Source organism: Balaenoptera musculus, chromosome 18 (assembly GCF_009873245.2).
Source record: "Balaenoptera musculus isolate JJ_BM4_2016_0621 chromosome 18, mBalMus1.pri.v3, whole genome shotgun sequence".
Lineage (NCBI taxonomy): Eukaryota > Metazoa > Chordata > Mammalia > Artiodactyla > Balaenopteridae > Balaenoptera > Balaenoptera musculus.
The window spans coordinates 20,970,704-20,997,758 of record NC_045802.1 but is presented as its reverse complement, the minus strand read 5'-3'; the positions used below and the strand labels follow the sequence as shown (position 1 = coordinate 20,997,758).

At 43.8% G+C, this 27,055-nt stretch overlaps 1 protein-coding gene across 4 annotated transcripts; it reads right to left on the bottom strand.

Annotated features, from left to right (window-relative positions):
• Window positions 1-344: 344 nt before the first annotated feature.
• On the bottom strand, window positions 345-25,819 carry RUBCNL (rubicon like autophagy enhancer). Of its 4 annotated transcripts, none has more exons than XM_036831112.1 (14): window positions 25,563-25,819; window positions 21,310-21,584; window positions 17,676-17,758; window positions 17,004-17,214; window positions 15,370-15,471; window positions 14,853-14,913; window positions 14,135-14,264; window positions 12,855-13,000; window positions 11,331-11,395; window positions 5,972-6,210; window positions 4,833-4,894; window positions 2,481-2,634; window positions 1,414-1,504; window positions 345-475 (listed from the first exon to the last, which is right to left on the bottom strand). In XM_036831112.1, exons 1-14 carry the CDS (start codon window positions 25,655-25,657, stop codon window positions 354-356), a joined length of 1,836 nt encoding a protein of 611 aa, XP_036687007.1. In that variant the 5' UTR covers window positions 25,658-25,819; the 3' UTR covers window positions 345-353. The 4 variants fall into 4 exon arrangements, with proteins under 4 accessions (XP_036687007.1, XP_036687004.1, XP_036687005.1 ...); XM_036831109.1 differs by lacking the exon at window positions 25,563-25,819 and adding an exon at window positions 23,326-23,797 and having other exon boundaries at window positions 21,310-21,940; XM_036831110.1 differs by lacking the exon at window positions 25,563-25,819 and adding an exon at window positions 23,326-23,797 and having other exon boundaries at window positions 4,845-4,894; window positions 21,310-21,940.
• Window positions 25,820-27,055: the final 1,236 nt, after the last annotated feature.

Here is a 27,055-nt window from a genome sequence, read left to right as displayed (position 1 = left end):
ACAAGCTTTACGGGAAGAGGAACTAATTTGTCTTGTCAGTTACAATTCATAAAAAATAGGCTCCACCATTAGCTAAATACAACTATTCAAATACAATGTAAGAAGTATCAAAAGAAAAAAAACCTTAAAAAACCAGTAGCAGCAAAAACATTGAACATTTGTAAACAAAATCACCAGTAACAACCTTACGCTTAATCTGCATTAAGAATCTGCATTCTTGTAAAATATTAAATATATATAATAAAGAGAATATTGGCCATCTTTTTTCTTAATAGACAATAGTCAATCATAAAACAGTCTTATCAATAGGAGACGTGATCATAACAAGTGTTTCACAGTCATTCTCACGATAGTCAAGGGCACGACGTCGTCACAGAGGGCAAACTTTCCAAAAGTCTTCTCCTTGCTGTGATCCTCGCACACCGGGGGCACTCGGAGGGCCGGAAGCACTGCTTGTGAAAGCAAGCCCTGCATGCTGCAAGCAAGGAGGACAACCGTCAGCAAACAGGTAGCTGGTTTTCTCAAATATGTACAGACGCTCATCCCCATCCTGGGGAGAGAGGGGACCTGAACCCAGAAACCAGAGTCTTCCAAAGAGAAATCAGGCAGGTTGAAACTCAGAGGGACTAATAAAGTCCCCAGTAGGTCATGAGGGCCAGTAGAACATGAGGCTCAGAGAGCTTGATGTAGTGGATGCTTCAGTGTGTCCCAGATCCGTCCAAAGACCACCCCCCAGGGTGCTAAGAGTGTCAGTGGCTGATGGCTCAGGAGGAGGCATCCCTTCTCTGGAAATGGCCCTGACTAAAGAGAGCTGGCTTGATCAAGGTCATGTCCCCTTGCTGACCCCAGCCCGCATCTAGTGACTGGTCAACATGAGGTTTAAAGGCCTGGCTGGTTCTCTGTCTCCAGTTTGGGAAAATGCCGCAACACCATCCCAGCTCCCCCTGAGATGCACTGAGTCTCCATGGCACCCCCACCACAGTTCAACTTCTCCCTCTGCCCAACCCTGCTGCCTTCAAACTCTCGCAGGTGTTGAACCTGAGAAGTGCCCTGGTGAACTTGGGATTGACTGTGATTCAATTACAAAACAGGGGCAGCTGTAACTTGCCCTGATGTGGAAGAATTGGGGGGACAGGCCAAACAGGGACCACCGCCTCTCTCCAAACCCTGTTCCATAAGACATCATCCGTTATCTCTGCCCCACTCAAATACTCCTCCCTATGCACCCAAAACTTTACCGGCTCCAGTTCAACATAGAAGCACACACCAGCATTATTATACTTTAAAGAAATAACACAGTGCTTTAGTTATTAAGCTGTTTTAAGTTAATTTTGTGCTTAAGTCATCAAACTTAACTTTGCACTTAAGTTATTAAGCTACTATAAAGCTTAAGGTATTATCGCATTATGATACCTGAACATCTTCTACACGTTGCGGTCTGAAATGGGAAGATGACAGCTGTACTCCGGCAAAATTCACAAATGAAGCCCTTTCCTTGACACAGCTGTAAGAATAGGAGTCAAAAAGTGAGAGTCCTCATTGGTAATGTTTCTCCTGACGCAGAAGCTGAGTTACAACTTTCACAGAACTTTATAAACACCAGTTTTTCCCTCAGGTATTGATATCTTTTATTCTAGCATCCCCCAGGTTGACTGTGGAAGTAACAAGTTTCTGCATTTAAAACGTTTATATAAATTCGTGAATTGCAATTTTCATAGAAGTCAAATGAAACATTCTGCATGGGACAAAAGATATGCCTAAGCAACATATCATATTTGCACAAGGCCACTGAATGTCACGGATATACGTAACAATTAAAAAGTTTGTCTACGGCAGATGATGTAAAGATTTCAGTTTGGTACTCTATAAGCCAAGACTGTAAATTACTCTTAACTATACAAGAGTTCTAATGAGACATACAAAGTTCTGTAAACACCAATTTTTAAATGTCTATGATTCTAGCCTCTAGAAGGAACGGGATGCTATATCCTGCCACAATGGAAGAATCAGAACAATAAATGTGCATTTGTTTCGTCTGGAGAAATTGCACATCAGGGCAGTTTGAGGCACCGGAGAACGATCACGATTTTAAACATGTGTTCTTAAAGGATCTCATTTTGTTTCTGATAGCTCCCCTGCCATTCGTCAGTCTGTGAAGACACAGAGCTCCTGATCCACTGGATCCTGAGTCTACACGGCTGCATTTGGCACGTCAGGGCAGATGGGAGTCGAGGGAGGTCCCACGCAGCGCTGGGCGCCCAGACTACCAGTCGCTTGGCCCAGGCTTGCATCCCAGTAGGATGCTCTTGGTCTGGTACTTAACAGCTCTGAACCTCATTTTTCTTATCTGCAAATAGTGTTGCTGGCACTTTCCTCAGAGTTTGTGAGGGTTAAACGAGGCAAGTGCAGAACACCCTGCCCAGGCCTGGCCACAGAAGGGACAGTTCAAGGATGCACCCACCAGGGCAGACAAACCTCACCTCACAGCTGGCCACGTGTGCGAGGGAAACTTTCAGAATGTCCTTGAGCAAGGGCGCCAGCAGCCCTTTCTTGACCCGGACCAGGTCCTCCAGGGAGAACAGGTGAAGCTCATCAGTCAAGTGTCCTGGCACCTGTTCAAACTCCTTTAATGTGCTGCCGGAAAGGAAACCAAGGGGAAATCAAACCCCACCCCCGACACAGGCCAGGGCAGAAACAGGGGGGTGTTTTTTCCTGGCACTCACACTAAATATTTTGAACGCAACTTTTTAAAAAATAGCCCCAGGAACAAGTTAACTTTACTCCCCGCTTTACATTTTGCAAATCTGCTCGGAAGCCAGGAAGTTAAAATTCCATAAACGCCGAATTTCAAAAAGCTGAACAAGAAAATTGTCTCTGGCAGCCTGCCCATGTGCACGTTGAGCAAAAGAAAACTGAAAATTTGTGTTTCCAGTCCTGAAAACGTGTACTGAGATAAAAGTTACCACTTGATTCATTTCCACTAAATTTCAAGTCCATCAGCATCACTGAGTGATGCCTCAGGAGAGTTACTATGACTCCCAAACCACTGGTCCAGCGCTGAGATTAAGATTCAGGCATCCAACTGTAGGCTGGTCAAAGGCACTTGGATGTCCCAAGGGCATTCAAAACTGAACGTAATCTTCTCCGAGCCCTCCTGATCTGCTCTGGAATTCCCTAAATCTGTTAGCAGCACTGCATTCCCAAGCCAGCCACTGCCTACAATGGACTTGACATTCTAAGGATGCCAGACCATGTTTAATTCTCTGCCCAGCCCAGGGTCCTCGCTCACACTACTTCGTCGGCCAAAGGATCCCTGACCCCTCATCTTCGCTCTGAATTGCTCTTCAAGCTCAGGCTTTGTCTCCAGAAAGCCTTGTCTGCTCGCTTCCCCACCTCGCCCCATATGAACTACATGCTGCCCGCCCCCAGCACTCTCAGGGCACGTGCACAGTGACGGACACACATTCTGGCACAAATGTCTCTGTGCTGACTTTCTCCCCAGACTCTCCCTTAACATGTGTACTGTCGCTTGTTTATCTGAAGCACAGAGTGGATATTCAAGAAATTTTCGTAGATGGTAAGATTGTGAATGTTGTTACATGTTACAGAGAAAATTGAGGTCCTGAGAAGAAATGAACCTCTCACCCCAATGCCATGAGGTGGAGCTCAAGGACAAACCACTACAGAAAACAAGTTCCTCCAGGAGAAATGTAATTCAAAAGCAATGCAGCGTCATCCAATAAAGATCAGAAACAGAAAGCAGCTTTAAAACAGAACAACAATTTTTTAAAACCTATGATCCCAACTATTATAACAAATAATCTTAACTCCTTGAGTAACCTACTCTTCCTCCACTTAAAAATATCTCTGCTAAATGAATTCATGCCTGTGCCTTTATGGCCATGGTCTTCAGAAGTTCATCCTCAGGCCATACCTATGGATGTGGTCAGAGATTTAGCTAAAGCTTAGTGCTTTTTTTTTTAAATAACAAAAGATATTTAAAATGTATGAGGCGTTCAGTAATAGGACAATACTTAATACCACATCATAGTACAGACTGTTACACAGCCAGTAAAAGTTGACATGCCTCTCTATCAGTATAGCAACACTAGTCACAATAAGCAAAAGAAAGCAACCCAGGAAGGATGGATGGATCCACAAAAGGTGGAATATACATACAATGCAATGTCATTCAGCCTTACAAAGGAAGGAAATCCTGACACAGGCCACAGCGTGGGGTGACGCTTAAAGACACAATACTACATGAAATAAGCCAGTCACAAAACGACAAATACTGTTTGATTCCACTCATATGAGGTACTTGGAATAGTCAAAATCATAGAGACAGAAAAGAGAAGGGTGGTTCCCACGGGCTGGGGGAATGGAGGCTGGGGAGATGGTGTTGAATGGGTACAGAGTTTCCATTTTACAAGATGAAAAGAGTTCTGTGGATGGATGGTGGTGATGGTTGGCCAGCAATGTGAATGTACTTAACCCCTTAACTGGACACTTACAAAGGGTTAGGATGGTACATTTTATGTTATGTGTATTTTATCACAATTTAAAATAATGATAAGAATAATAATAGCCCACTGGCTAGAGTTGTTTCATCCTTATACTGGTCCATTCTTCTTAACATGTTAAATTCCCTGCTAGTGAGTTAGAAGGCTTAGCAACATTCAAGAGGGAGTCCGCATCCCCAAGGAGAGTCACAAGGTGACAGCTATGTACTGGAGGAGCTGGGCCTGGAGGCACAAAGCATCAGCAAGTGCGACGGGTTATCAGACCTCCCATTCACAGGCCCGCCCACCAGTCCCAGCCAGCGGTAGCACCTTTCAGCAAACCTGCAGGTCTTCAACAGCTTCCCGATATGAAATAGCTGCTCCTGGATTTCCTGATGTGAGGAACCAAACAGGGGGAAAAGTAAATGTGATAAAAGAACACTGGAGGATAGATGTATACGTATAGCTGATTCACTTTGTGATACAGCAGAAACTAACACACCATTGTAAAGCAATGATACTCCAATAAAGATGTTAAAAAAAAAATAACGCCGGAAATGTATAAGTCAAAATTAAATGTCATTTCTAACCTTGAAATGCTACAACTCTAGAAAATAAGCCTTTGAAATACACAGTCTTTATGGCAGGGGTTCATTACTGAGTCCAGAGATCTACAGAGGGTCCAGGAGGGACCCAGGTCTTGGGGAACCTGAAGCTTATACAATGTTGGGGGCCTTCTTTAAGAAAAACACCAAACTATGTACAAAAGGAGGCGGTCCTGTGATTTGAGACACCATGGATGAACCTGGAGGACATGATGCTAAGTGAGATAAGCCAGACACAGAAAGACGAAGACTCCATGATCTCACTTATATGTGGAATCTAAAAAAGTCAAGTACATAAAAGCAGAGACTAGAAGGGTGGTTCCTAGCGGGGAAGAAGTGAGGGAAATGGGGAGATGCCTGGTCCAGGGTACAGAGTTGCAATTATGTAGGAAAAGTCTAGAGACCTCATGTACAGTATGATGACTACAGCTCACAAGACTATATTAAATACTGGAAATCTGCTGAGAGAGTAAATTTCAGGTGTTCTTACCACACACACCCAACAGGTAACTGTGTGGGGGGATGGATAGCTTAATTAGCTTGACTAGCAATCATTTCACCATGTATACGTATACCAAATCATCATGTTGTACACCTTAAACACGTACAATTTTTATTCAAAAGATAATAAAATTCAAAAGCTAGGTATAAATGAAAACTACGCAGAAATGTGAAATTCGGTTTGGGACCATGGAAAGAGCCCAAGCAGGCGAGGGTCTCTGAAGCATAAGCTCCATCCGCTGGATGGTAAATCTGCCCCTTAGAGGGTCTGTCTGGATGCCCTGAACTGGGGGAGATGTCCATTTACGGCCACAGGACCCTTTCAGCCGCTGGACTCCCTTCCCCGGAAAGGCAGCTACTCACCCTCACTCTGTCCAGCTCCTTGGCCTTCGTATACAGGCCATGGCCGACGTGCAGCAAATTGAAGATGGGCTGGTGCCATATGCTGTCCAGCAGCCGTTTGGAGAAATTGCTGACATAGTACCTCCTGAAGTCCCACAGCCTGAGGATCCGGGCAGGGATGCACGACTCCGCGTACGAGTGGCAGCAGTCACAGAAATACTTGCCCAGGTATTCGCAGTACCGGAGCCGCTTCACAAACTCTGCGGGACACACAGGAGGATAAGCGCTGATCACGTGACGCTGGTAACCCACCCTTGCCTGTCCCCCACCTCCAAGTCCCACCCAAGGGCAAGACTCAGATCGCTGTTTTCACGACGCTGAAGCCGCGCTGGGGAAGCTCTGGCAGACACCGGAGGCCTTGAGTCATGGCCATTCATGAGCTTTGCTTTCGTGTAACAGATGTTGGGAAATAGAACCCTCCCGAAACACTCTTGGATTTGGAAGATGGGCCTTTTAAACTGACGTGTGGCCAAAAGAATATGTGATTCAGGGTCTGGGGATTTGGTGGGAGTCCAGACTCAACCCCTTACTGGCAGGAAGACTCTTACAAGCCCAAATCTCTTCAGGCTAACTGTCCTGAAGCCACAAAAACAACTCAGAACTGGATTCCGTGATATCACACATATGAAAGACACTTTGGAAATGATAACGCACTCTATGTAGACTGTTAGGAAGTAGCACCCCAAAGAGTTCCTGAATAAATCAGTGAGGAAAAAAATAAAAGCATGCACAAAGGATGGGAATACATAGGAAGAGGAAACACAACCAGTAAAGATGTAAAAAACACTCAGTCTCAGTAACAAAGACATGCATATAAAATGAGTGAAATACTTGGCTTTGCCTCAGACTGTCACACATTTAAGAGATCCAGAGCTGGTGAAGTGTAGAGTGGTGGGTACTCACTCACAGGGTTGACAGGAGAGGCTACCTTGTAGGACATTTCCGTGATATAGTTCAATTCTTAAATGTGAGGCAGTAATCTTAATTCTGCAGCATTAGACAGAAATGCTAACTTGCACGTGTGGCAATAGAGAAAAGTATTCATTACAGCACATTTATAATAGATGGGGGGGGCGATCTAAATATCCATTAAGAAGCAACTGGTTGAATAAGCATGACGCACTCAACAGTGTGATGCCCGAGGGCCTATGAAATACAGGGAAGAGTGTGGGCAGTGGACGTCCAGGTATAGGTGTGTATAATGTGATCTGTATTTTGTTTTTAAAAATAACCACACACAGTCCAAAAAAGTGCCCACCAAAAAGCCAGCACTGAATACTTCTAGAGGGTGGGGGAAAGAAAGGAGTTTTGCTCTTTGCACTTTTTAATTTGCTAAAATGAACATGCATTGCTTTTGGAAATATTGTTAATAAAACATATTGACAAACAAAAGGTATAGAAATTAATGCAACCAATACCTGGGTGCCCACCACCCGGTTTAAGAAAGAAAATGGCAGTTCAGTTCAGCCTCCTGTGTGCTCCTCCCTCACGCCTAGGGTCTAAGACGAGCCGAGGCTGACATTTATCATTCATGAAGGAAGCTGATTTTCTCCTTAAGGCACATCACAGCCTTCCTGTGCTTAGGAACACTGGACAGCACTTCAGCACTATGCTTGGGGGCCATTTTAAACAGCTGAAACCACCCCAAAATGCAAAAATGTAAAAACACATGGCACTAAATAAACTGTGAAAAGGACCTGTTTACAGCATGAGAGCTGAAACCGAAGGCAGAGCTGCCTTGTTCAATTTCAGCTGGGAGCAAGTGCATCGGGCAACTCACATTTCAGGCGATAAATTTTTCGGTGCTTTGCACATACGTGTGAATGCCTGTGAAAACACCGTGAGTACTGACTTTGGAGTCACAAGTAAATTTTAGGGAGTAGGCAAATTTGCAAATACGGAATTCATGAATGATGAGGGTCAACAGTAAGTACATAGGTACATACGCTATTGTCAAACTCTAAATGAACATATGACACTTCTCTAGGGTTGACAAATTATTTGTGAAGAACTTATTAAGTGCTTAATGATTTATGTCTGAGGTCTCAAATTTGAAACTTTGAAAAGTCTAGTGTACTGTGTCTATTTCCCAGAGATCTATTGAGATCTCTGATATGAAGAATAATGAGTATTATTTTGCGTATGATAGGGCCTCAACACATTTTATATTAAACGGGAAAAACACAGGGATATCCTGGCCCCTAAACTCTATTTTTCTGATCGAACTTAGCAAGATGTGAAGACAGAGGGGGACAGAAGGGGCCAATGCATTTTCCTGTTAGAATGCATCTTTCCCTAACATCTAAAATCCTAACGTTTCAACATCCCGCCACTCATTAACCACATTTCATTGAATAGATACTAAGCATTATACTGTCAATACAGAATGAATTACGTCCATCTCTTCTGGTTTCCTCAGTCCTTGAATTAAAACAGAACAAAACAAAGCACCCTAAACCCGGGTGGTTCTCGACCAGGAGTGATTTTCCCCCTAAGGGACATTTGGAAATGTCTAGAGACAATTTTGGTTGTCACAACTGGGGAGCTGCTAGAGGCATCTAGTGATGCCGCCCAACTTCCTACAGCTCACGGGGTAGTCTCCCCCGTGCCCCTCCCAGCAATGCACAGCATAGTCTCTTCCACCCCATCCCCCACACATAACAAAGTCAACGGCACTGAGGTTGAGAAACTCTGCTCTGAACCACAGCTGTTCTCATCTCAGGAAAAGCCAGTGTCATAGAAAAAAAAAAAAGAGGGAAAAATTCTAGAACAGCGCTGTCCAACAGAGCTTTCTGTGGGGACAGAAAGGTTCTTGATCTGTGCTGTCCGATACAGTCACTACTGGCCAGAGGTAGCTGCTGGGCACTTGAAATGTGACCCGTGTGCTTGAGGAACTGGATTTTTCATTTTAATTAATTTTAATTTTCAGTAGCCACAGGGGCTAGTGGCTACCACACTGGACAGTGCAGTTCTAGAATAAAGCTGACTAAAGAGAAATAATGACGAAATGCAATGTATGAAACTTGGTTGGAAACTGGGTGGACAAATTAGCTATAAACGTCAGCTTGAGGACCGCGAATGAATCTGGACTAGTATTAGACAATATTAGAGAATCGTTATGAATTTTCTTTGGTGGGATAACTGTTCATCATCCTTGTTTTTAGGACCTGCTAAAGGGTAAAATACCATCCTTTCTGCTGCTTACGTTTCAAATGATTCCGTTTGTGTGAGATTGGAGGAGAGTAAGAAGACACGACAACTAAATTCAATGTGGAATTCTGGATTGGACCCTGGAACGGATAGCGGTCATTGGTGAAACCCAAATAAACCCTGTAGGTTAGTTACTAGGATTGTATCAATGCTAATGTATCAGTTTTAATAATTATACTATGATTATTACAAGGTGAAGGGTGGTTGAAGGGTATATGGGATGTGCTTGTACTATTTTTGCAACTCCTCTGTAGGTCTAAAAATATCTCGAAATGAAAAGTTAAAATTATCCTAAGAACTATAGGAAGTTCACGGGAAAAGTCCAAAATGATTTCCACGGTTGCTAACGCTTCTGCCCTCTGTGCTCTGCCTACCTCTGCAGCATGTTGTCTGCTCTTGTTCCTACTCTCCAGTCATACAGGACTTCTTTGCAGTAGCCTTGGGCCCTTTACATATGGTGACCCCCCCCCAACCCGTACACACATACACACACACACTCTCTCTCTCTCTCTCTCTCCTTTGGGGACAATCACTTCCTTATGAAACCTTTCACTCCCAGCCCCCTGAGCCCAGATTAAATTCCCTGGCTGTAAATCTCATAGCACTCTTGCCTTTCTCTTTCGTCGCAGGCATCACCCTGTTATTTACTTGGCTGATGACTTCCTGTCAGCAAGCCCCATGAGGGAAGGACCATGCTATTATCAGTAGTGCAGGCCTACGTCTCCACATGTGAACAAGCTCTGGGAAGTACTTTAAAAGTTGGTGGAATCATAGTCACGCATTCACAGTTTCTGAGTCATGCATTCAATATTTACTGAGGCACCAGGATACAGTGGTTAAGCAAAGAGACATGGTCCCCACTAGACTAGCGGGGAAGAGGGTCATTCAAAGAAAATTAGTTACAACTGTGACGCATGGCAGGCATTATCATTCAACATGGCAGAAGGAAGTTCAGATAGATTTCTGCTTTCTATTTTTATTTCTTGAGGTGGAGATGCTCAAAGTCTTTTTCCTTCCAAGACTGCCTATCAAAGGAACCCTTTCCCACAAAGCTCCTCTTCCCAGCCTTCTCAGGTTAGACCTATGGATGCCTTCACAGCAAAACAAGTGATTCCCAGTCTCAAGTGAGCAACTCGCCTTTCTGATGGGGTGAAACCTAATTTTCTAGGCCCTGGGGCCACTCCCTCAAACCCTCTGAGGAGTCTGGCTAACTCCTGTGTAAGCCATTCAATCATTCAACGAATATCTTTTGAGTCCCAACTGTGTGCCAGGCACGCTTGTAGGAGCAACAGATAAAGCAATGGATAAAACAGACCACATATCTGTCCTCATGGAACTTAGAGTCTTCTGAGGGAGACAGACAATAGTAAGAAAAATCAGTAAAATAGGAAAGAATATTTTAGGGAGATAAGTGGTTGAATAAAAAATAGAAAGGAAGGGGAATATAAAGTGTATATGTGTGTGTTTGTGGCCAGGAGGGTGGTGAGGTGGACAGTTTCGATAGGGTAGCCAGGGAAGATCTGTGAATGAAGAGGGGAAGGAAGGAAGGGAACCAGTCAGGGGGACGTTGTAGGGAGGGCATTCCAGGGAGAGAAAAGCACAAATGCAAATCCCTGAGTCAGGAGAGAGGCTGCCGCCTTCAAGGACAAACAGGGAGACCGTGTGGCTGGAGCTCAATGCCGGGCGGGGAGAAAGCTAGGAGAGAAGAGTCGGAGAGGTAATGGGCAGTCACAGAGCCTTGTAGGTCACGGTGGCCCCTTCACGAAAGAGAGGGCAGCATCGTGAAGCGCCTATAACTTCTCATCAAAGGCATGTCTGACAAAAACGATGCACCGCCCAACTTTGGATGTATAGAGGGATAAACAGGAAATGTAAGAACTGGTTATTTGGGGGTGCTTTTTAACTTACAGTATTTAAAAATGCAAGGGTATGGATATGAAATTATGTAAATTTCATTCACATGCTTATGACTCAAATCATTGTTGAACAAAAGATTTGTTGCTGTGTAATTATTGCTTGTATGCATTTGAGAGAAAAATACACCCATACTTATGTTTTAAGAAAAAAATGTTATCACCTAATAAGCAGGCAACCCATTATCCATACTTACTAGGTTCTATTGGAGTTCCACAGCCAGCACAGAAAAAATTTTGGGCTGCTACCATGAGATCCCTCCTGAGGGCAGAAAATGATGAGTTACATTTCAGAAAAGGCCAAGGGGGCATTTTTCACTGATTGGAAGAGAAATTGACATCATCATACTTTTCTTGGCATGGGGGCTTAATTTTATCATTTTTCATTTGGGAAAGAAATAGAATTATTCAATAGAGTTTTCTAGTTGAAATCTCTAGGTCTTTTAAAAGCCCCTGCTGCCACCAAAGCAGAAGTCAGTATCACAAGTAACCATTCCACCAAGGGGTCTTTAGAGACTTCTCACTGGGCATACACAGAATTCTCTCTCCACAGAGAACTAGAGGCACGTAATACGTGGGAGAAAGTTCAGGGGGACGAGACACCAAGAGATGATGCACTTGGGCGGTTTACAGATGGATCCAAAGACATTTAGATGAATAAGAGGTAATATAAGACAATGCTATCAAACATTTTTGCTGAAAGATAGTCTACTGAAGTGTTTGCTATTGAACTGTTAGTGTCACAGTTCCACATGGGATTTGGAAATATGGAGAAAGTTGTAAAATTTTAATACAGTTTAGGGTCAGCAAAAGTGCCCACGGTAAAAATATGTGGAGCCCTACTCATGTGCCTTTGAGAGGACCCAGGGAAAGACATCCCACACCAAGGTAAGTGACCCCTCAACAAGATTTGGAGAGTGGGCTCTTCTGCCCAAGCAACCCCAGAGAACTTCCTGGCATTCTCTCGAAAGAAAAAAATCAACAGTCAGTCTATAAGGCACCTCCACAGGGAAGGCAATGACCCTTACCAGTCCCTTCATAACTCTGCAGTTTGTACACTGTATTAAATACCAACCAAGAGGAATGAAAAAAACTGTATTTCGTTACAATGTCCCTTTGTCTACAGTGTCATCTACTCTCAGAATAAACACTACTTTAATTATTATATATATTTATATACAATGTATTTATTTCCTTTTTTTTGCACCGTCTTAGTTTTTTTGTCTTTTAGGATTTTGTTACTTCATAGAGAACAAAGATATTTTTATTTGCATTCTGTTATGTTTCTTAACTATAGGTGCGCTTTTCAAGATTAAATTTTCCTTTAAAAAAAGTAATTCACTGATTTTTACTTCACATTGCACTGGAAAATAGAGTGGTCTAGTCTTAAAATTATTGTATGTAATTCTTAAGGCTCACTATTAGCCACTTAATATGAGCCTATTTACTTTTCAATTGTGATGTAATGTTCATAATTAAGGACACATAGTTAAATTCTCAAGTTGTCAAAACTTACAGAACCCAAAAGCCCATGATAAACAGGGTGCCAAGAAAGCTAACTCAGAAAAAATATGCCCAACTTTACTCTTCCTAAAACAAATTTTTCTTTGTCCCTTGGTGTATTATTTTTTGCCTTCACCTATTTTCAGAACGAGTCAGGTGGGACCCATCACCACTTGTTTTAACGTGACTGGAGGGTCCAAGCAGCAACCCAGACTTACTTGAGTGGTGGATGAACATTAAATATGATTTGAAACCTAGGGGGCGCCCAGTCTCCAGTCTCTCTGATTCTCGACTTCAATTTAATTTCCTGTACTACATCCGTGCTGGATTCAAAGTCTTTCTGGACACATTCTTCATTTACAACCTGCATAAATAACCCAGAAGAGGATTTAGGAGCAGCAAGCATATTTCAGGAACTGAAATAAAAGAACATTCAGATGTGTTCCCAACATTAAAATTTACCTTGAGAAATGAAAACTGCTTTCATCTGAACTAAAGGACCTGGGCAGAGAGCCCTGGTCTAAAACCCTCTGCAGGAGAATTGCTTAAGACACCCCGCAGCTGAGATCACTTTGCTTGGTATTTTCAGTTAGTTCTTTTGTTTCCAGACTTCGAATTGCTGTAAGTAGGTCAGTGTGACCTGGAATGCTTTCGTGCACAGCAGAACCTTACCCTGCTTAGTCAATAGGCTGACAAATGCTGCGGATCAGAATCCCCTGTCGCAGTCAGACTTTTCCAGAAGCAGCTCTCTGCAGACACTTCCCGGCTTACACAGGTGCAGAGGCCCCTCTCCCAACCATTATACTTTCCTCTTAGCATCTAAAATCCAAACTCCTGAACTTAGCATCTATGCCCTCCATAGTTTGGTCGCTTTTGAGCTTAATTTCCAAGGAAGATTAAGATTAACTGTCCCCAAAACACACCCAGCTACACACAAACACACGTTTTCCAACCACACCGAATCACTCTGCTCAAGAAACACGCCATGTGGACTTCCCTGGTGGTGCAGTGGTTAAGAATCCGCCTGCCAGGGCTTCCCTGGTGGCGCAGTGGATGAGAATCTGCCTGCCAATGCAGGGAACACGGGTTCGAGCCCTGGTCTGGGAACATCCCACATGCCGCGGAGCAACTAGGCCCCGTGAGCCACAACTACTGAGCCTGCGTGTCTGGAGCCTGTGCTCCGCAACAAGAGAGGCCGCGATAGTGAGAGGCCCACGCACCGCGATGAAGAGTGGCCCCCGCTCGCCGCAACTAGAGAAAGCCCTCGCGCAGAAACGAAGACCCAACACAGCCATAATTAATTAATTAATTAATTAATTTTAAAAAAAACAAAAACATGAATTGCTGAGCACAGGCCCTGGTGCATCACAAGCGCTCAATAAACATCAGATTCATCAGCACCCAGCAACAAAGAAAGACAGAAACATCTGATGTGAACAGCAGGCAAAATGAGAATTTAGGAACTTTTGATTCAAGGTCAACTTCTGTTGATACTTACTATGGAGCCAGCTGCATTCAGGAAGCCTGTCAGCTGATAATTAACTTCTGACATCCAGCACTTCTTGAAGAGGTGGTATAACTCTTTGGCTATTAGCTCAGCCGAATTGAAGTTTGGCTCATAAATGACACTAAAATGTAAGAGATGCAGAAATGGAACACTATATTCATGAGAAGTGTGTTAAGGGTCTTGTGCTTCAGGTTTTCAACTCTCCTTCCCTCTCCAAAAACCAGAGGAGGTGTCGTACAGCAGACCGTGCGTCAACCGCCCACCGCCGGTTATCTTACTCGACTCAATTCCTCCACGCTCAACAGGGCAGCTTGTATTTGTTGAGGGTACCAAGGTGGGGAGGGGTGGTGAAAAGAGCACCAGATGTAGAGTCAGAAGACCTGAGCTCAAGTCCTACCTCTGCTATTTAACAGCACGGCGTCCTGAGGCACATCTCGTCCGAACCTCAGTTTCTGCATCCATAAAATGGATGGGTTTAAGAAATGGGTATAAGAAAACCCGCCCATCCCACCCATGAGGATTAATAAGAATGTGTACAAAAGTCTTTTAAACACTCTAAAAACACTGTAGGAACTTTAGTAGTGATTGTTTCATTTCTAAGCAGTAATCCTTGTTATTGGAACTGGCTGAATTTGGCCCAAGATGTCAGAGGCCTGGGGTCCACAGTGCCTCAGAGGTGATGGCCCGGGGGCCTGTGTGCAGATGATACCTCTTAGAGGAGCTGCAGGAACATCCACAGGTCTCTGTGGCATTGCTGAAATCTCCAAGTTCTGGGGGAAAATCAAAGAAAGGGTAGTGAGGTCTTTTAATCTGTTTCACTTAATCGTAGTCAAGTTTATGAGAACACAGAAATAGCTGCCTGCATCTCAGAAAGGACCAATTATTCAGCATCTCCATACTTCACATTCTTTTGCGTTTCTACTATGAGACTACAGCTAATGACCAAAGATGGGATTTCAAAATATGCCCATGTGAAATTTCATCATAATATAATTGAGGCGCCAAACAGATATCGGACCATAACGAGCACCTGCTTTTGCATTCAAATCTACAAATGAGATGAGAGATTAATATCGAGACATCTTATTTTTTATATCAGGGACATTGTCTGATCTTGGGAGGAGCTTCTCTGAATGCCACGTAATGCGGTACTGTGTGTGATGAGTGTCAGTATGTATGTGGGGAGGAGGGTATCTAGTCACAGATCATGAGTTTCCTAATCTTACCGACGATAACGAATTCATCCAAGTCACATTTGCAGTCCTCTTTCATCACATCACAGTGAGTAGGTGTTTCCACCACTGGGCTGACCTGTAACACAGCACAACCTAGAAGAAGAAAGGAAGGAGTTTTCACCAACAAGAAGAAAAAGGACTGCCCAACCTGCAACACCCAGCTAAATCGAAATTGGGGAATGAAAGGGCTAGTTGATTTTTAAAAAATTTTAAAATTCAGCTGTAAGAATTAAAAAGTACAGGGAGCTCTTTTTGTGTTGTTCTTATATTCACATGATTAAGTGAAACAGACTGCTGAGTCTATTGGGGTCCATAGGAGTATTCTGCCTGCTTTTATGTAAGCTTGAAAATTTCCATAATACAAAGTTTTACAAAATGAAAGAGGGGGAAAAACACTTTTCTTTTTCACAGTGAGGCAAAGAGTATAGGTGACAAACATTGTACTGGGTTGAACATGTCCCCCAAAATCATGTCTACCCAGAACCTGTGAATGTGACCTGATTTGGAAATAGGGTCATTGCATTGTAATCAAGTTAAGCTGAGGTCATACTGGATCAGGGCGAGCCCTAGATCCAATACGACTGGTGTCATAAAAAGAGGGAGATTTGGACACAGACACAGATATTCGGAGAAAGAACATCCTGTGAAGACGGAGGCAGAGTCTGGAGGGATGCGTCTACACATCAAGGAACATCAAGGATCCCCGGCAACTGCCAGAAGCCAGGAGACAGACGTGGACCAGAGCCTCTGGAAGGAACCAACCTTTCCAACAACTTCATGGCTGACCTCTGGCCTCCACGACTGTGAGAGGATAAATTTCTGTTGTCTTACGTCACCCAGTTTGTCATATTTTGCTACAGGAGCCCCAGGAAACTAATACAAATATGCTTATGCTTTTCTATCCCTAATACCAGTTTGGGGAATTATCCTAAGAATGTCATTAAACAGAGGAAAAAAAGTGAAAGGGGAAGGTTTTGATCACAAAGGAGCTATCTGCAGTCCTTTTAAAGTGTTAAAATATTGAAAGCTACCTAAATGCCAAATAATTGGGAAATGATTTTGCAAATCATGCTATTACCTCAAGAAATACCCTCACTGAAAAATGTGATCATTGAAAAACCATTCTAGCTGGGGGACAATCAACTTCTCAGCTTGGTTTCCTCATGGGTTAAATGCGGGCAATGTCACCCACCTCTGTGTTTCTCACACTCTTTCGATTACGATCAGCAGTAACATACAATTTACATAGCAACCTAGTACAGGCACAGAAATATACTTAACTGATAAAGTTAAGTATATTTAACCTGTGCTTAAGCACCAGCACCCAGCGCCTCATGGGCTCCTTGTTATCGTAATGAATGAAAGAGGACTACAGGGGGGAAGGAAGCCTGTGTAAGAAGAGGGATGCTGAGTGACAAGACAGAGGAAGAGAGAAAGCAGGATGGCGCCCAAGAAAAAAGCACATCGATTTCATAACTGAACGGAGCACAGTGACCAATTCCAAGCCAAGCGGCAGAAATGGTGGGCACTGTACAGGTTACTCCAGAAGCTTTAGACAGAGGGTTTGACAGAGGGGATGCACGTGGCAAATACAGCGGAAGCTTTCGCATATTTGCCCCACTTGCCTTCAGAGCCACTGTCCGACGAAGTGGAAGAGCCAGATTCCTGCTTTATGTGGCTATAAAACGTCACTTCCGAGTCTGCCTGCTCGTTCCCAAGCGACCCGCTGGCGTCTCCTGGACTCCAGGTCTCTGTGTGCTGTTGACTCAGAATACTACACTTCATATTCTCCATGACTGATATAATCATATCTGCAATGTAAAAGTGAGCATTTTCCTGCAGAAGAAAAGATGATCAGTTAAAATTCTCACAAGAATAATCAACTTTTTTTTTTTCCACTGAGGGTGTATTAGATTGAAAAATCAAGAAGTTGTATTTAAGTGGAGTTAATGCGTAGACATATAAATGTTTACTTAACTGCGTTATCATAGGTCATTACATCAAGTACAGCCCACATCTTCCAGAGACAGAAGATTTAGCCCACTGCAACCAAAAGATGACCCAAGTTGAATTTCTTGTGATAGGAAACCCTAGACTGGTGGCGCCTCAGTGGGAGACATCATTCATCAATCATGGAAAACTTCCCAGCTGAGTGCACACACTACCAATCAAATGCTGAAATGAAACTTATTTGCCATGCCTCATCCAGTGAAGTTTCCAGATTGAAATCAGAACAGCACATTCTAAGGGATTAACACTCTTGGTGGTTTTAAAAAGAAAAAATAAGCTATGTTCACCTTTTCTACATCCACAGGGAGCACGAATGCCTCTGGTGAGAAGGAATTTGAAGAAACGGTTCTTCCGCCGACTTGAATAGCACCTGCTAATACAGCAAGTTATTAAAAATAGAGAAAAAGAAGTTCAAAGATTATCTAAGAACAATTCTAGGGAGTGGCTTTTAAATGCTGTTTTAAAAATCAGCACAGGGTCTTCCCTGGTGGTCCAGTGGTAAAGAATCCACCTTGCAATGCAGGGGACGCAGGTTCGATCCCTGGTCAGGGAACTAAGATCCCACATGCCGCGGGGCAACTAAGCCCGAGTACCACAACTACTGACCTCGCGCGCTTCAACGAGAGAGCCCGCATGCTACAAACTACGGAGCCCACACGCTCTGGAGCCCGTGCGCCATGTGCCACAACTAGAGAGAGAAAACCCACACGCCACAACTAGAGAGAAGCCCTCACGCTGCAACAAAGAGCCTGTGCACCGCAAGGAAAGATCCTGCATGCCGCAACTAAGACCCGACGCAGCCAAATAAATAAAGAAATAAAATAAAAAATAAAATAAATAAATATAAAAAATAAAAATCAGCACAATTCTAGAATAAATTAGGACGACAGAAGAAGAAAGACCCTTCTGATGGTAGACCCTGCGGATGGCAGAAGGTCATCATTTCTGCAAGAAGCCTCCGGAGTAACTTGGGAGGAATCCTCAGAGAAGGATTCCCAGAGAGCCATGGGAATGGAGGAGACCAATGAGGAAAGAGGGTAGAAAGAGAAGAGGATCATGGAATCTACCTACAGGAGATGGAGGGTGAGAAGGAACAGTCTAGAAGCAGGGCCTTAAGAACTGTGGGATCATTCCTCCAACTCACTGCATTTGACTTAAAACTTCCTGTTTACAGAAACAAAATCTATCTGAAAAAGGTCAGCACTGCTTCTCTAAAACGTTCTTCCTCCAGTCAAAAACAAGAAGAAGCTGCAGAGGATATATTCGGCTGACTCATCCATTCTGCAACCTTATTAAGCCACTCCATTACTGGCAATGAACACCACCAAGACAAAAATGAGGCCTGTCATGGGACATCTTATTGCAGCATGTACGGCAAAACATTTGTGTGAGAGCCATAAGCGCTGTTGTCCCAACCTGGTGAATCAGAACAAAATGCTACAGATGTTTTGAAGGCTTTAAAGCTCTCGAAGTGGCAAACAGAGAGGCAAGCAGGACCCCTCCAGCCCCTCTGCCTCGTCCTCAAGAACTCCACTGTTGCATGGAAAACTTTGGACCTCTTTGCTTCAGAAGCCATCTGGGGTGGGCAAACTTTTTCCGAAAAGGACTAGGTAGTAAATATTGTAGGATCTGAGGGCCACACAGCATCCGTTGCAATTACTGCTCAGTTCTGCCACTGTCCTGAGAAAGCAGCTATAGACAAAACAAACACAACTGTATTTGTAAAATCAGGAGTCTGGCGGGGTTTGGCTACAGGTCACAGTTTGGGGACCCTGAGGATAGAGGAAAAAGCACAGAGAAAAATCAGACAGTGGATTCCAGTTCCAGCCCTCCGTTCACCAGCTGTGCCTCTGCAGTAAAATTTCCTCATCCCTGGAATTGGGATAATTATCATTATTGGGATGCTTACCTTATTAGGAAACTGCAGGAGATAAGGAATGTGAAACCACTTTGTAAACGTGTAGCTCCTATGCAGACAAAAGGAATTGTTTCTTACAGCCCCAGGAAATGCTGACAGGCTCAGGTGTCTTTCCCTCCCAAATAATCTAAGAAAGGAAAGCCCTGCTGCTGCCGTTTGAGAGGCAGCAGATCCAGGAAAATTCCAGGCCTTGTGGTAAATGCCTGCTCGCCCCACTGCTGCCCCCGTATCAAAGAAAGAAAGAACCATCTCACTTGGGGCTTCTTTTTCTTAAGCCCATGGAATGAATCCCCTTACCAAGTTTAAGAGATACTCTCAAAAGACAGAGTGGTTTTGGGCTTCCCTGGTGGCGCAGTGGTTGAGAATCTGCCTGCCAATGCAGGGGACACGGGTTCGAGCCCTGGTCTGGGAAGATCCCACATGCCGCGGAGCAACTGGGCCCGTGAGCCACAACTACTGAGCCTGCACGTCTGGAGCCTGTGCTCCGCAACAAGAGAGGCCGCGATAGTGAGAGGCCCGCGCACCGTGATGAAGAGTGGCCCCCACTTGCCACAACTGGAGAAAGCCCTCGCACAGAAATGAAGACCCAACACAGCTAAAATAAATAAATAAATAAATTTATAAAAAAAAAAAAAAAAAAAAGAGAGTGATTTTTAAAGGTACTTAGAGAGATTGCTGGGAGTCACTGTTTTTGGACAAAGCAGCTGGGGTGCCTGTTTTCTTTCTTGGAGAAAGGATACTTTTAAATTGCAGAACCACTTCCTGTAGAGGAATACGAAAAATGATTTGGGGCAGGGGTGCACCAGGCCCTACAGGTCACCTTCCGTCACTTTATAAGTTGTCGTGGTGGTGGCCTGTGGGAGAGAGGGCTTTCAATTTTCTCTGTTTTCTCCTCACTCTCCCCTGAGACAACCTAGTAGGAAACTAATTTCTCACTTTTCAACCCGTGAATTTACAAGTCACTCTTTTCCTGAGAACTATCCGGCCAGGTGAGCGAAAAGAGAAAAAAGGTCTATAATCAGACTGTGTCATTTTGCTCACATTTGGTTCTTAACTCAAAGTTAGCCCACTGAAACACTGTCCAAAATCTGCTCTTCTTAAACTATTAATAATATGTTAAAGATTGTCACCATCTTTGACTTTTCAAAAGTTTCAATAGAACAAATAAACCCCATATTTTAGGAAAGGGGGAGGACTGGTTCCTGCTAGTGAGAAATAAATACACACACACACACACACACACACACACACACATACACAAAGGCAGGCAGCTTTTAAAACTGTTTTGAAAGAAAAAACGTCATTGACTATTTGAACTAGGATTCCAACAGAAATACACGTTAATGCAAAGTGTGACTATAGCATAATGAATATTTAAAAATAAACTAAGCGTGCCACCAATTCTAACAAGAATTGCTAATTTATTGACTCTTGAGTGGCGTTTGGTATAGATTATCTCATTTTAGGAATTTCAGTATTTTAGGAATATGTGTGTGACTTCATAGCCCTGGTTTTAACAGAAAAAGGTTTTGTCCAGTTTGGAGGAATTGTGGTTACTGTTTTTAAGTCTTACTTTTTTTTCTAGCCACACCCTGTCCAGGTAAATCTAACAGGGGAGGCGAGTTCCTCTCCTACCTCAGCACTGGTGTGAACTGGAGCCCACTCTGTCTGGACCACCTTCCATCACCACACTGAATGCAGAGCCCTTCTGGTGCTCTCCTGCAGGGCACACACCTGCTCCAAGACGGCAGGTGACACTGATTATCAACTAAGTTGAGCTAAGATGACATTTCCCTGCAGTCTAAGGAGAAGGGGAATCCTTGACTCTGCCCATCGTGACCCATTGCGCTGGGCCAAAGACAGCATGAACTGAGTCCATGCCCTGGATGGTGGGCAAAGTGGAAACCCAGGAGCTTTTCCCTGGTGAGGAACACCTGGCCTCAGCCCCGGGCAGAGCTGGTGTGAGAACAGACAGGAAGGAGGGCAGTCCCCACCAGAGTTACCTGCATCAGTGGAAGCTGTCAGCTGGGAAGCCTTGAAAAAAGCGTTGTCAGCCTCACGACACGGGCGAGCAGCCAAATCAATCTTGGAGCTTGTGAACAGAGCCGTCCAAGGACAGCGTCCTGGGAGCACTGCCCGTTCTTCCTTTGAGGTAAGAGAGGAGGCACTGCCTTTTTCAGCTGAGCCCCGGGCAGGGGAGCTGCCCATGGAGTCCACAGTGCCCTTCGACAATGACGTCTCCGCCACGGAGTCCCCAAGAGGTAACGGTGAAGGACCCAAGGGAGAGGCAGCGTCCCGAGCACTACGGCTCTCTCTGCTCCCCACTGCTGGCACCTGGGGGGGCGAGTCCTGCACCTGTTGCTGCACACACTGGGGGTTAATCCAGGCAGCTCTGTGCCTCGTAAACCTGATGTTTGATGCGCAAGAGGGGTGGTCCGTGTCCAGGAGGCCGGGCGAGCCATCAGTGTCACCAGGGTCATTGCTGATTCCTTCCCAGGGGTCCACAGGAGAGTCCTGCCGGCCCGCAGACTGTGACACCATCTTCGAGGCTCAGGGCTGGTGTGAATTCCCTTGTGCTGTTGGATTAGGACCTTGAACTCACCACCTGGTCAGCTAGAGGGCTGGGGAGCTTATCTGCAATGAGCAAGAATCATTCACAATAAACAAGGACTCGATCATATTTTTAACTCCAAATTCTTTTAAGGAAGCAAAGAAACAAGAAATAAAGTTTGTACTTCGCCCTATACAACACAGTAAATTCCGCTTGGATTTAAAAGGAAAAAATTAATAAATGGATCGGCCGTAAAACTAGAAGCAAATGTAAGGGATATGACATTGGGATAGGAAAGGGATTTCAAAGCATAAAAATATTATTTTTATACCAGGATACAGTCGTATAAGGATACTGCTGATAAAAAAACAGGTAAAAATGTAATACATACATGCAGTATTCCAATAAAATTAAATAAACTCAAAATGGGAATGCCATCTGGAAGTAAAGACACATTTTCATAGTTTCTTATTTTTATTTAGTTTGTGTTTGTATTTCAACAAAGTAGGCAAGTGGCATGTGAAACTGAGAACAACCAATAGCACTGAAAACTTTCTTCTGTATAACTTTACATGAGTTTGTAATACTTACTCAGATTATAACAGCAATACGAATTTATGATTAGCTTACAATATCTAAAGACCACACTACAAACCTAGACTCTGTCTTTAAAATGGTCCGCTCACTTTTCAGCTCCGTTTGTAGCTGTAGTAAATTAGGTAGTGATTACAATGTTGAGAGCCACACAAATGAAACGCGCTCTCATCACTAATTACAGGCCCAGCACATGTGTCTTCCTAACGTTCTCCCACTGTCCTTCACGTTGTAAAGCTCCAAACAGCCTTCAACAGCCAAAGCAAGGTTGGCAGGGGGAAGGTTTAGAGGTGGAGGTGTCTGCTTGGGCACTGACCCTAAAGGAAGGGTGAAATCCATGGGCACACTGCAGTGAGCCTGAGACTTTGGTCCTCATAAAGTTCCAGGGCTTTAAACACCATCATTATATATAGGCGGCTCCCACATGGATCTCTATTCCTGACCTCCCCTAACTCTGGGCTAGCGTATCTTACTGCTTATTTGACGTTTGTCCAGGGGGCATCACAACCTGATATATCCAAAATAGACACTGATTTTTCCCCCCCAAATCTGCTCCTGCCTGGTCTTCCCCATCTCAGCAACCCCCTAGTTGCTGAAGCCCCATATGTAGGAGTCAGTACTGACCCTACCTTCCCAGGCTCTCCATCTTTAACCTACCAGCAAGCTTATGTCTACAGCTACCACCCTAGTGTAAGTCAGCATCTTCTCCCACTGGACCTCCTGCCATCTTCCCAATGGTCTCCGTGCTTCCACTCTCAACCTATTTATAATCAAGTTATTCAGAGACATCTTTTATAAACCTAAATCATTCCCCTAATTGACCCCCGCCCCCATAGCTTCCCATCAAATCTGGAATAAAATCCAAAATCCTTACCTTGTCCTCCAGGCATGACATGATCCTGTCCTTGCAGACCTCTCTCGCCTGTCCAACCTCCGGAAGTCCCAACCACGCAGCAAACTCTTGGGTCCCACACGCTCTTGCCCCCTCTCTGTGCCCCGTCGTAATCTCTCTGCTTGGACCACTCTTCCCTCAAATGATCACACATCTGGCTCCTTCCTGTGTTATGCGTGCCTGGGTTTATGAATGACTTCCTCAAAGAAGTCTTTCCTAACTACCTCTCTTAACGTAGTTCCCTGGTTACGCCTTCTCACATCACTTCGCTTAATTTTCATCACAGTAGTTCTCACTTCCTGATACGGTCATCTCTGTCTACCCCCCTGACTAGAAGCTCCAGGAGAGCAGGGCCTTTGTCCAAGAGTGGCAGATGGGGGCTCAGTGAAAGTTACAGACTGAGTGAATAAATCCAACAAAGTGGAAATAAAGTCACGGGTAGAGGAAAGACTTCTGTGGTCGATACAACTGCTCTATTGTGGTAGCAGACTTACTCATCCAGGGATGGAAATGAATCAATGTTTCCTAAAGATACAAAATTTTTCTCACCCAATGCTTGCAAATAGACCAAAAGAAGGTAATGTGGAAACTGGGTTTTCTTGATTTGTGGGTCCTCCATTGTAGATCATAGTTTCTGGAGTGATGTAGGACATCTATATATATATATATATCATCCTGAGAACACGGCACAAGCTCCAAATCACCAGTCACAAAATATCACAGGATTTGGTGATAACGGCCAGCACTCACTACCTGAAGTGTTTCATCTTCCTTCTCCCGACCTCAAATCTCACTTTGTGCCCCAATTTCTCTTTGTCACACATCTTTTCCTCTCCAGTAATTTCAAGTGTTATAATTACCAAAAAACCCACTCATGACTATGGTTTTATAAAATGCCAAAAACACAGAAGCCTGGAGTAAAAAGTGAAGCAGTGTCACTGCACCAAGCCCCCACCAATCCTACTTCTTTCCCAGAAATAACACCGTCAACCATTTTATTCCATCCAGACCTTTTTCTGTGAATTAACATACATATGTCAGATCAGAAGATATGTCTTATTTTCTTTTTTATATACACATGAGATCATAGTAAACATACTCTAAACATACCTTCTTTTTCTCTCAGCAACATGTCTTGAGGTAAATATTCTTTTTTTTTTAATATTTATTTATTTATTTATTTATTTATTTATTTATTTATTTATGGCTGTGTTGGGTCTTCGTTGCTGCGTCAGGGCTTTCTCTATTTGCAGCAAGCGGAGGCTACTCTTTGTTGCGGTGCGCGGGAGGTAGCTCCTCTTGTTGCTGAGCATGGGCTCTAGGCACGCAGGCTTCAGTAGTTGCAGCACACGGGCTCAGTAGTTGTGGCTCACGGGCTCTAGAGCTCAGGCTCAGTAATTGTGGCTCATGGGCTTTGTTGCTCCGTGGCATGTGGGATCTTCCCTGACCAGGACTCGAACCCGTGTCCCCTGCATTGGCAGGCGGATTCTTAACCACTGCGCCACCAGGGAAGTCCCATTGAGGGTGTATATTTTAACCTTAACTATTTTACCACGTTTTATGGTACAAATGTATAATAAGTTCTTAGCCAGACTCCTACTGATGAAACTTTTCAGTTTTTCACTATTATAAAGTATACAGCAATGAACATCTTCATTCATGTTGCTTTTGATTGACTTTCTTTTACTAGATCTTTTCTTTTACCAGTGCCCATTTTAGTTCTGAGTCCATAGCCCATGATAATCTCACTATTTCCAAGAGAATGAAGCTATGTCAGTCATGTTTTATTCTCAATTTTCTGCACATCGTATCTGGTTTTGTGTGTGAGAGATGACTACAGATATGAAATCATATGAAAAACACATAACCTCAAACAAATGGTAAGCAGTAGTGATACCTGTGTTTTTATAAACAGTTTAAAGTTAATAATTCAAAGAGAGTGACGTTATTTATGAGCCTCCCAGATATGGAATCAACTGCACTGGGCAAAAACAGACTTCCTTATAAAAAGTAATTTTCAGAAGCAGGTGCTTGTTCTACTTCCTTCTAGAAAGGTGTTCTTGCTTCACACAAATAGCCAGCAGCTGCTGGCTTTGCCAGGTTATAGAATAAGAACATTTTAGAGCTGGAATAGGCCCACAGAAATTCAAAGCCATATCTAAGGTCACAGCTGGGTAGTGGCAGAGAAAGGATGACAAGCCAGGTTGGACACTCATTAAGGAGCATGAGTTTCTCTGACATGCAGACTGACACAGAGGAGAGAGCAATGATTGGAAATAAAGTCCAGACCCTGGTGATGACAGATCATCTCCATTTCTTGATCTTTGGGGCAACAGATAATTCAGGAGATACCAAGATATGGTTGCTGGTTGTGTTGCTTATTGCCACATTGCTTGTAGTCTGTTATTCAATTAAACCAATATTTATTGAGCGTCTACTACATGACTGGCAGTGTTTTTGTTCTGGTAGCACTGGGGTAACAGTGGTGACTAAAGTAAGTCTCCTGCCCTCCAGTAGCTTACATTCTGGTGGAGGGGAGACAGGGACTAAACACATTCATAAATTTCAGGCACTGACTGGCAGCAGGTAACATGGGTCTAAGGAATGCCTGGCATCTTCTCAAAGTCCTTCCCACTGTCACAAATGAGCTCCCTTGAATCAGAGATGCTTAGTTGCAAAGATAAAATCAATTTCCAAACACATTTTAAAGGAAGAGAAAGCCAGTTGCAAAGCTTACTGTCATTTCTATTGAGATTTTCCTACTGAAGGTAAACACAGGCCAGATTACTAGTTAACACATGTGCAGCAGCAAAGGCCCTAGACAAAGGAAAGACTCCAGGACTCGACCCGCAACACCCCAAGTCATTCTGGAAGGTGCCTGAGCACTGGAGTCATTGGTCCCATTGAGAATGACTGCCTTACTAGGGCCACTGCTGAGGTACAGCGTCCGCTGCAAAGATGCAACCTTTGCAAGAGGGGCGGGTGACTCACCGTGAACCTCTATAGAGACCTGCAAGACAAAAGTCTTGCAGACCATAAGCAGCCAGCATTTTGATGGTAGTGAGATGGCTTTAGCTCCTAATACCCCTAACAATCTTAAAGATACTCCAGGGCTAGGAGCAAGCATGTCAGGTTTAGGATTTAGGATTTTCTCTGCCTCAGCACTAGTACCTGAATACATAACTGGGAGCATCAAAGACTCATCTTAAATGTTACCTTCTCCGTGAGGCCTCCCTGGTCACCCTATAAATAATGGTAACTGCCCCTCCCCTGTAGTTCCTCTCCCCCTTCGCAGCTATCTTTCTCTCCTTACTCCTCAGCACTAATCCTCATTTCATTTAACCTCAGTGACTAACACCCACTAGAATGTAAAATCTTTGAGGGCATTTTAAAAACTTTTAATTTTCTTCACTGATCTGTCCCTAGTATCTAGAACAGGGGCATATCATAGGTACTCAGTAAATATATTGAGTATATGAATAAAAGAATGAACAAACTAACCAACAGTACCTAAGCATGGTTATATTAGTTATTTCCGTTGCCCAAGAAAGGAAGCCAAGAACAGATGTCACCCTGTAGAAGAAACTGGAGATCACGACCTAAAATATCTGCCAACCATTTCCTTAGAATAAAGGGTGTTAGAGAAGAGAAATCACAAACAAGAGTTGAGGGTGAAAGGTCAAATTCATTTCTCTCAGTCTTATGGTGTCTT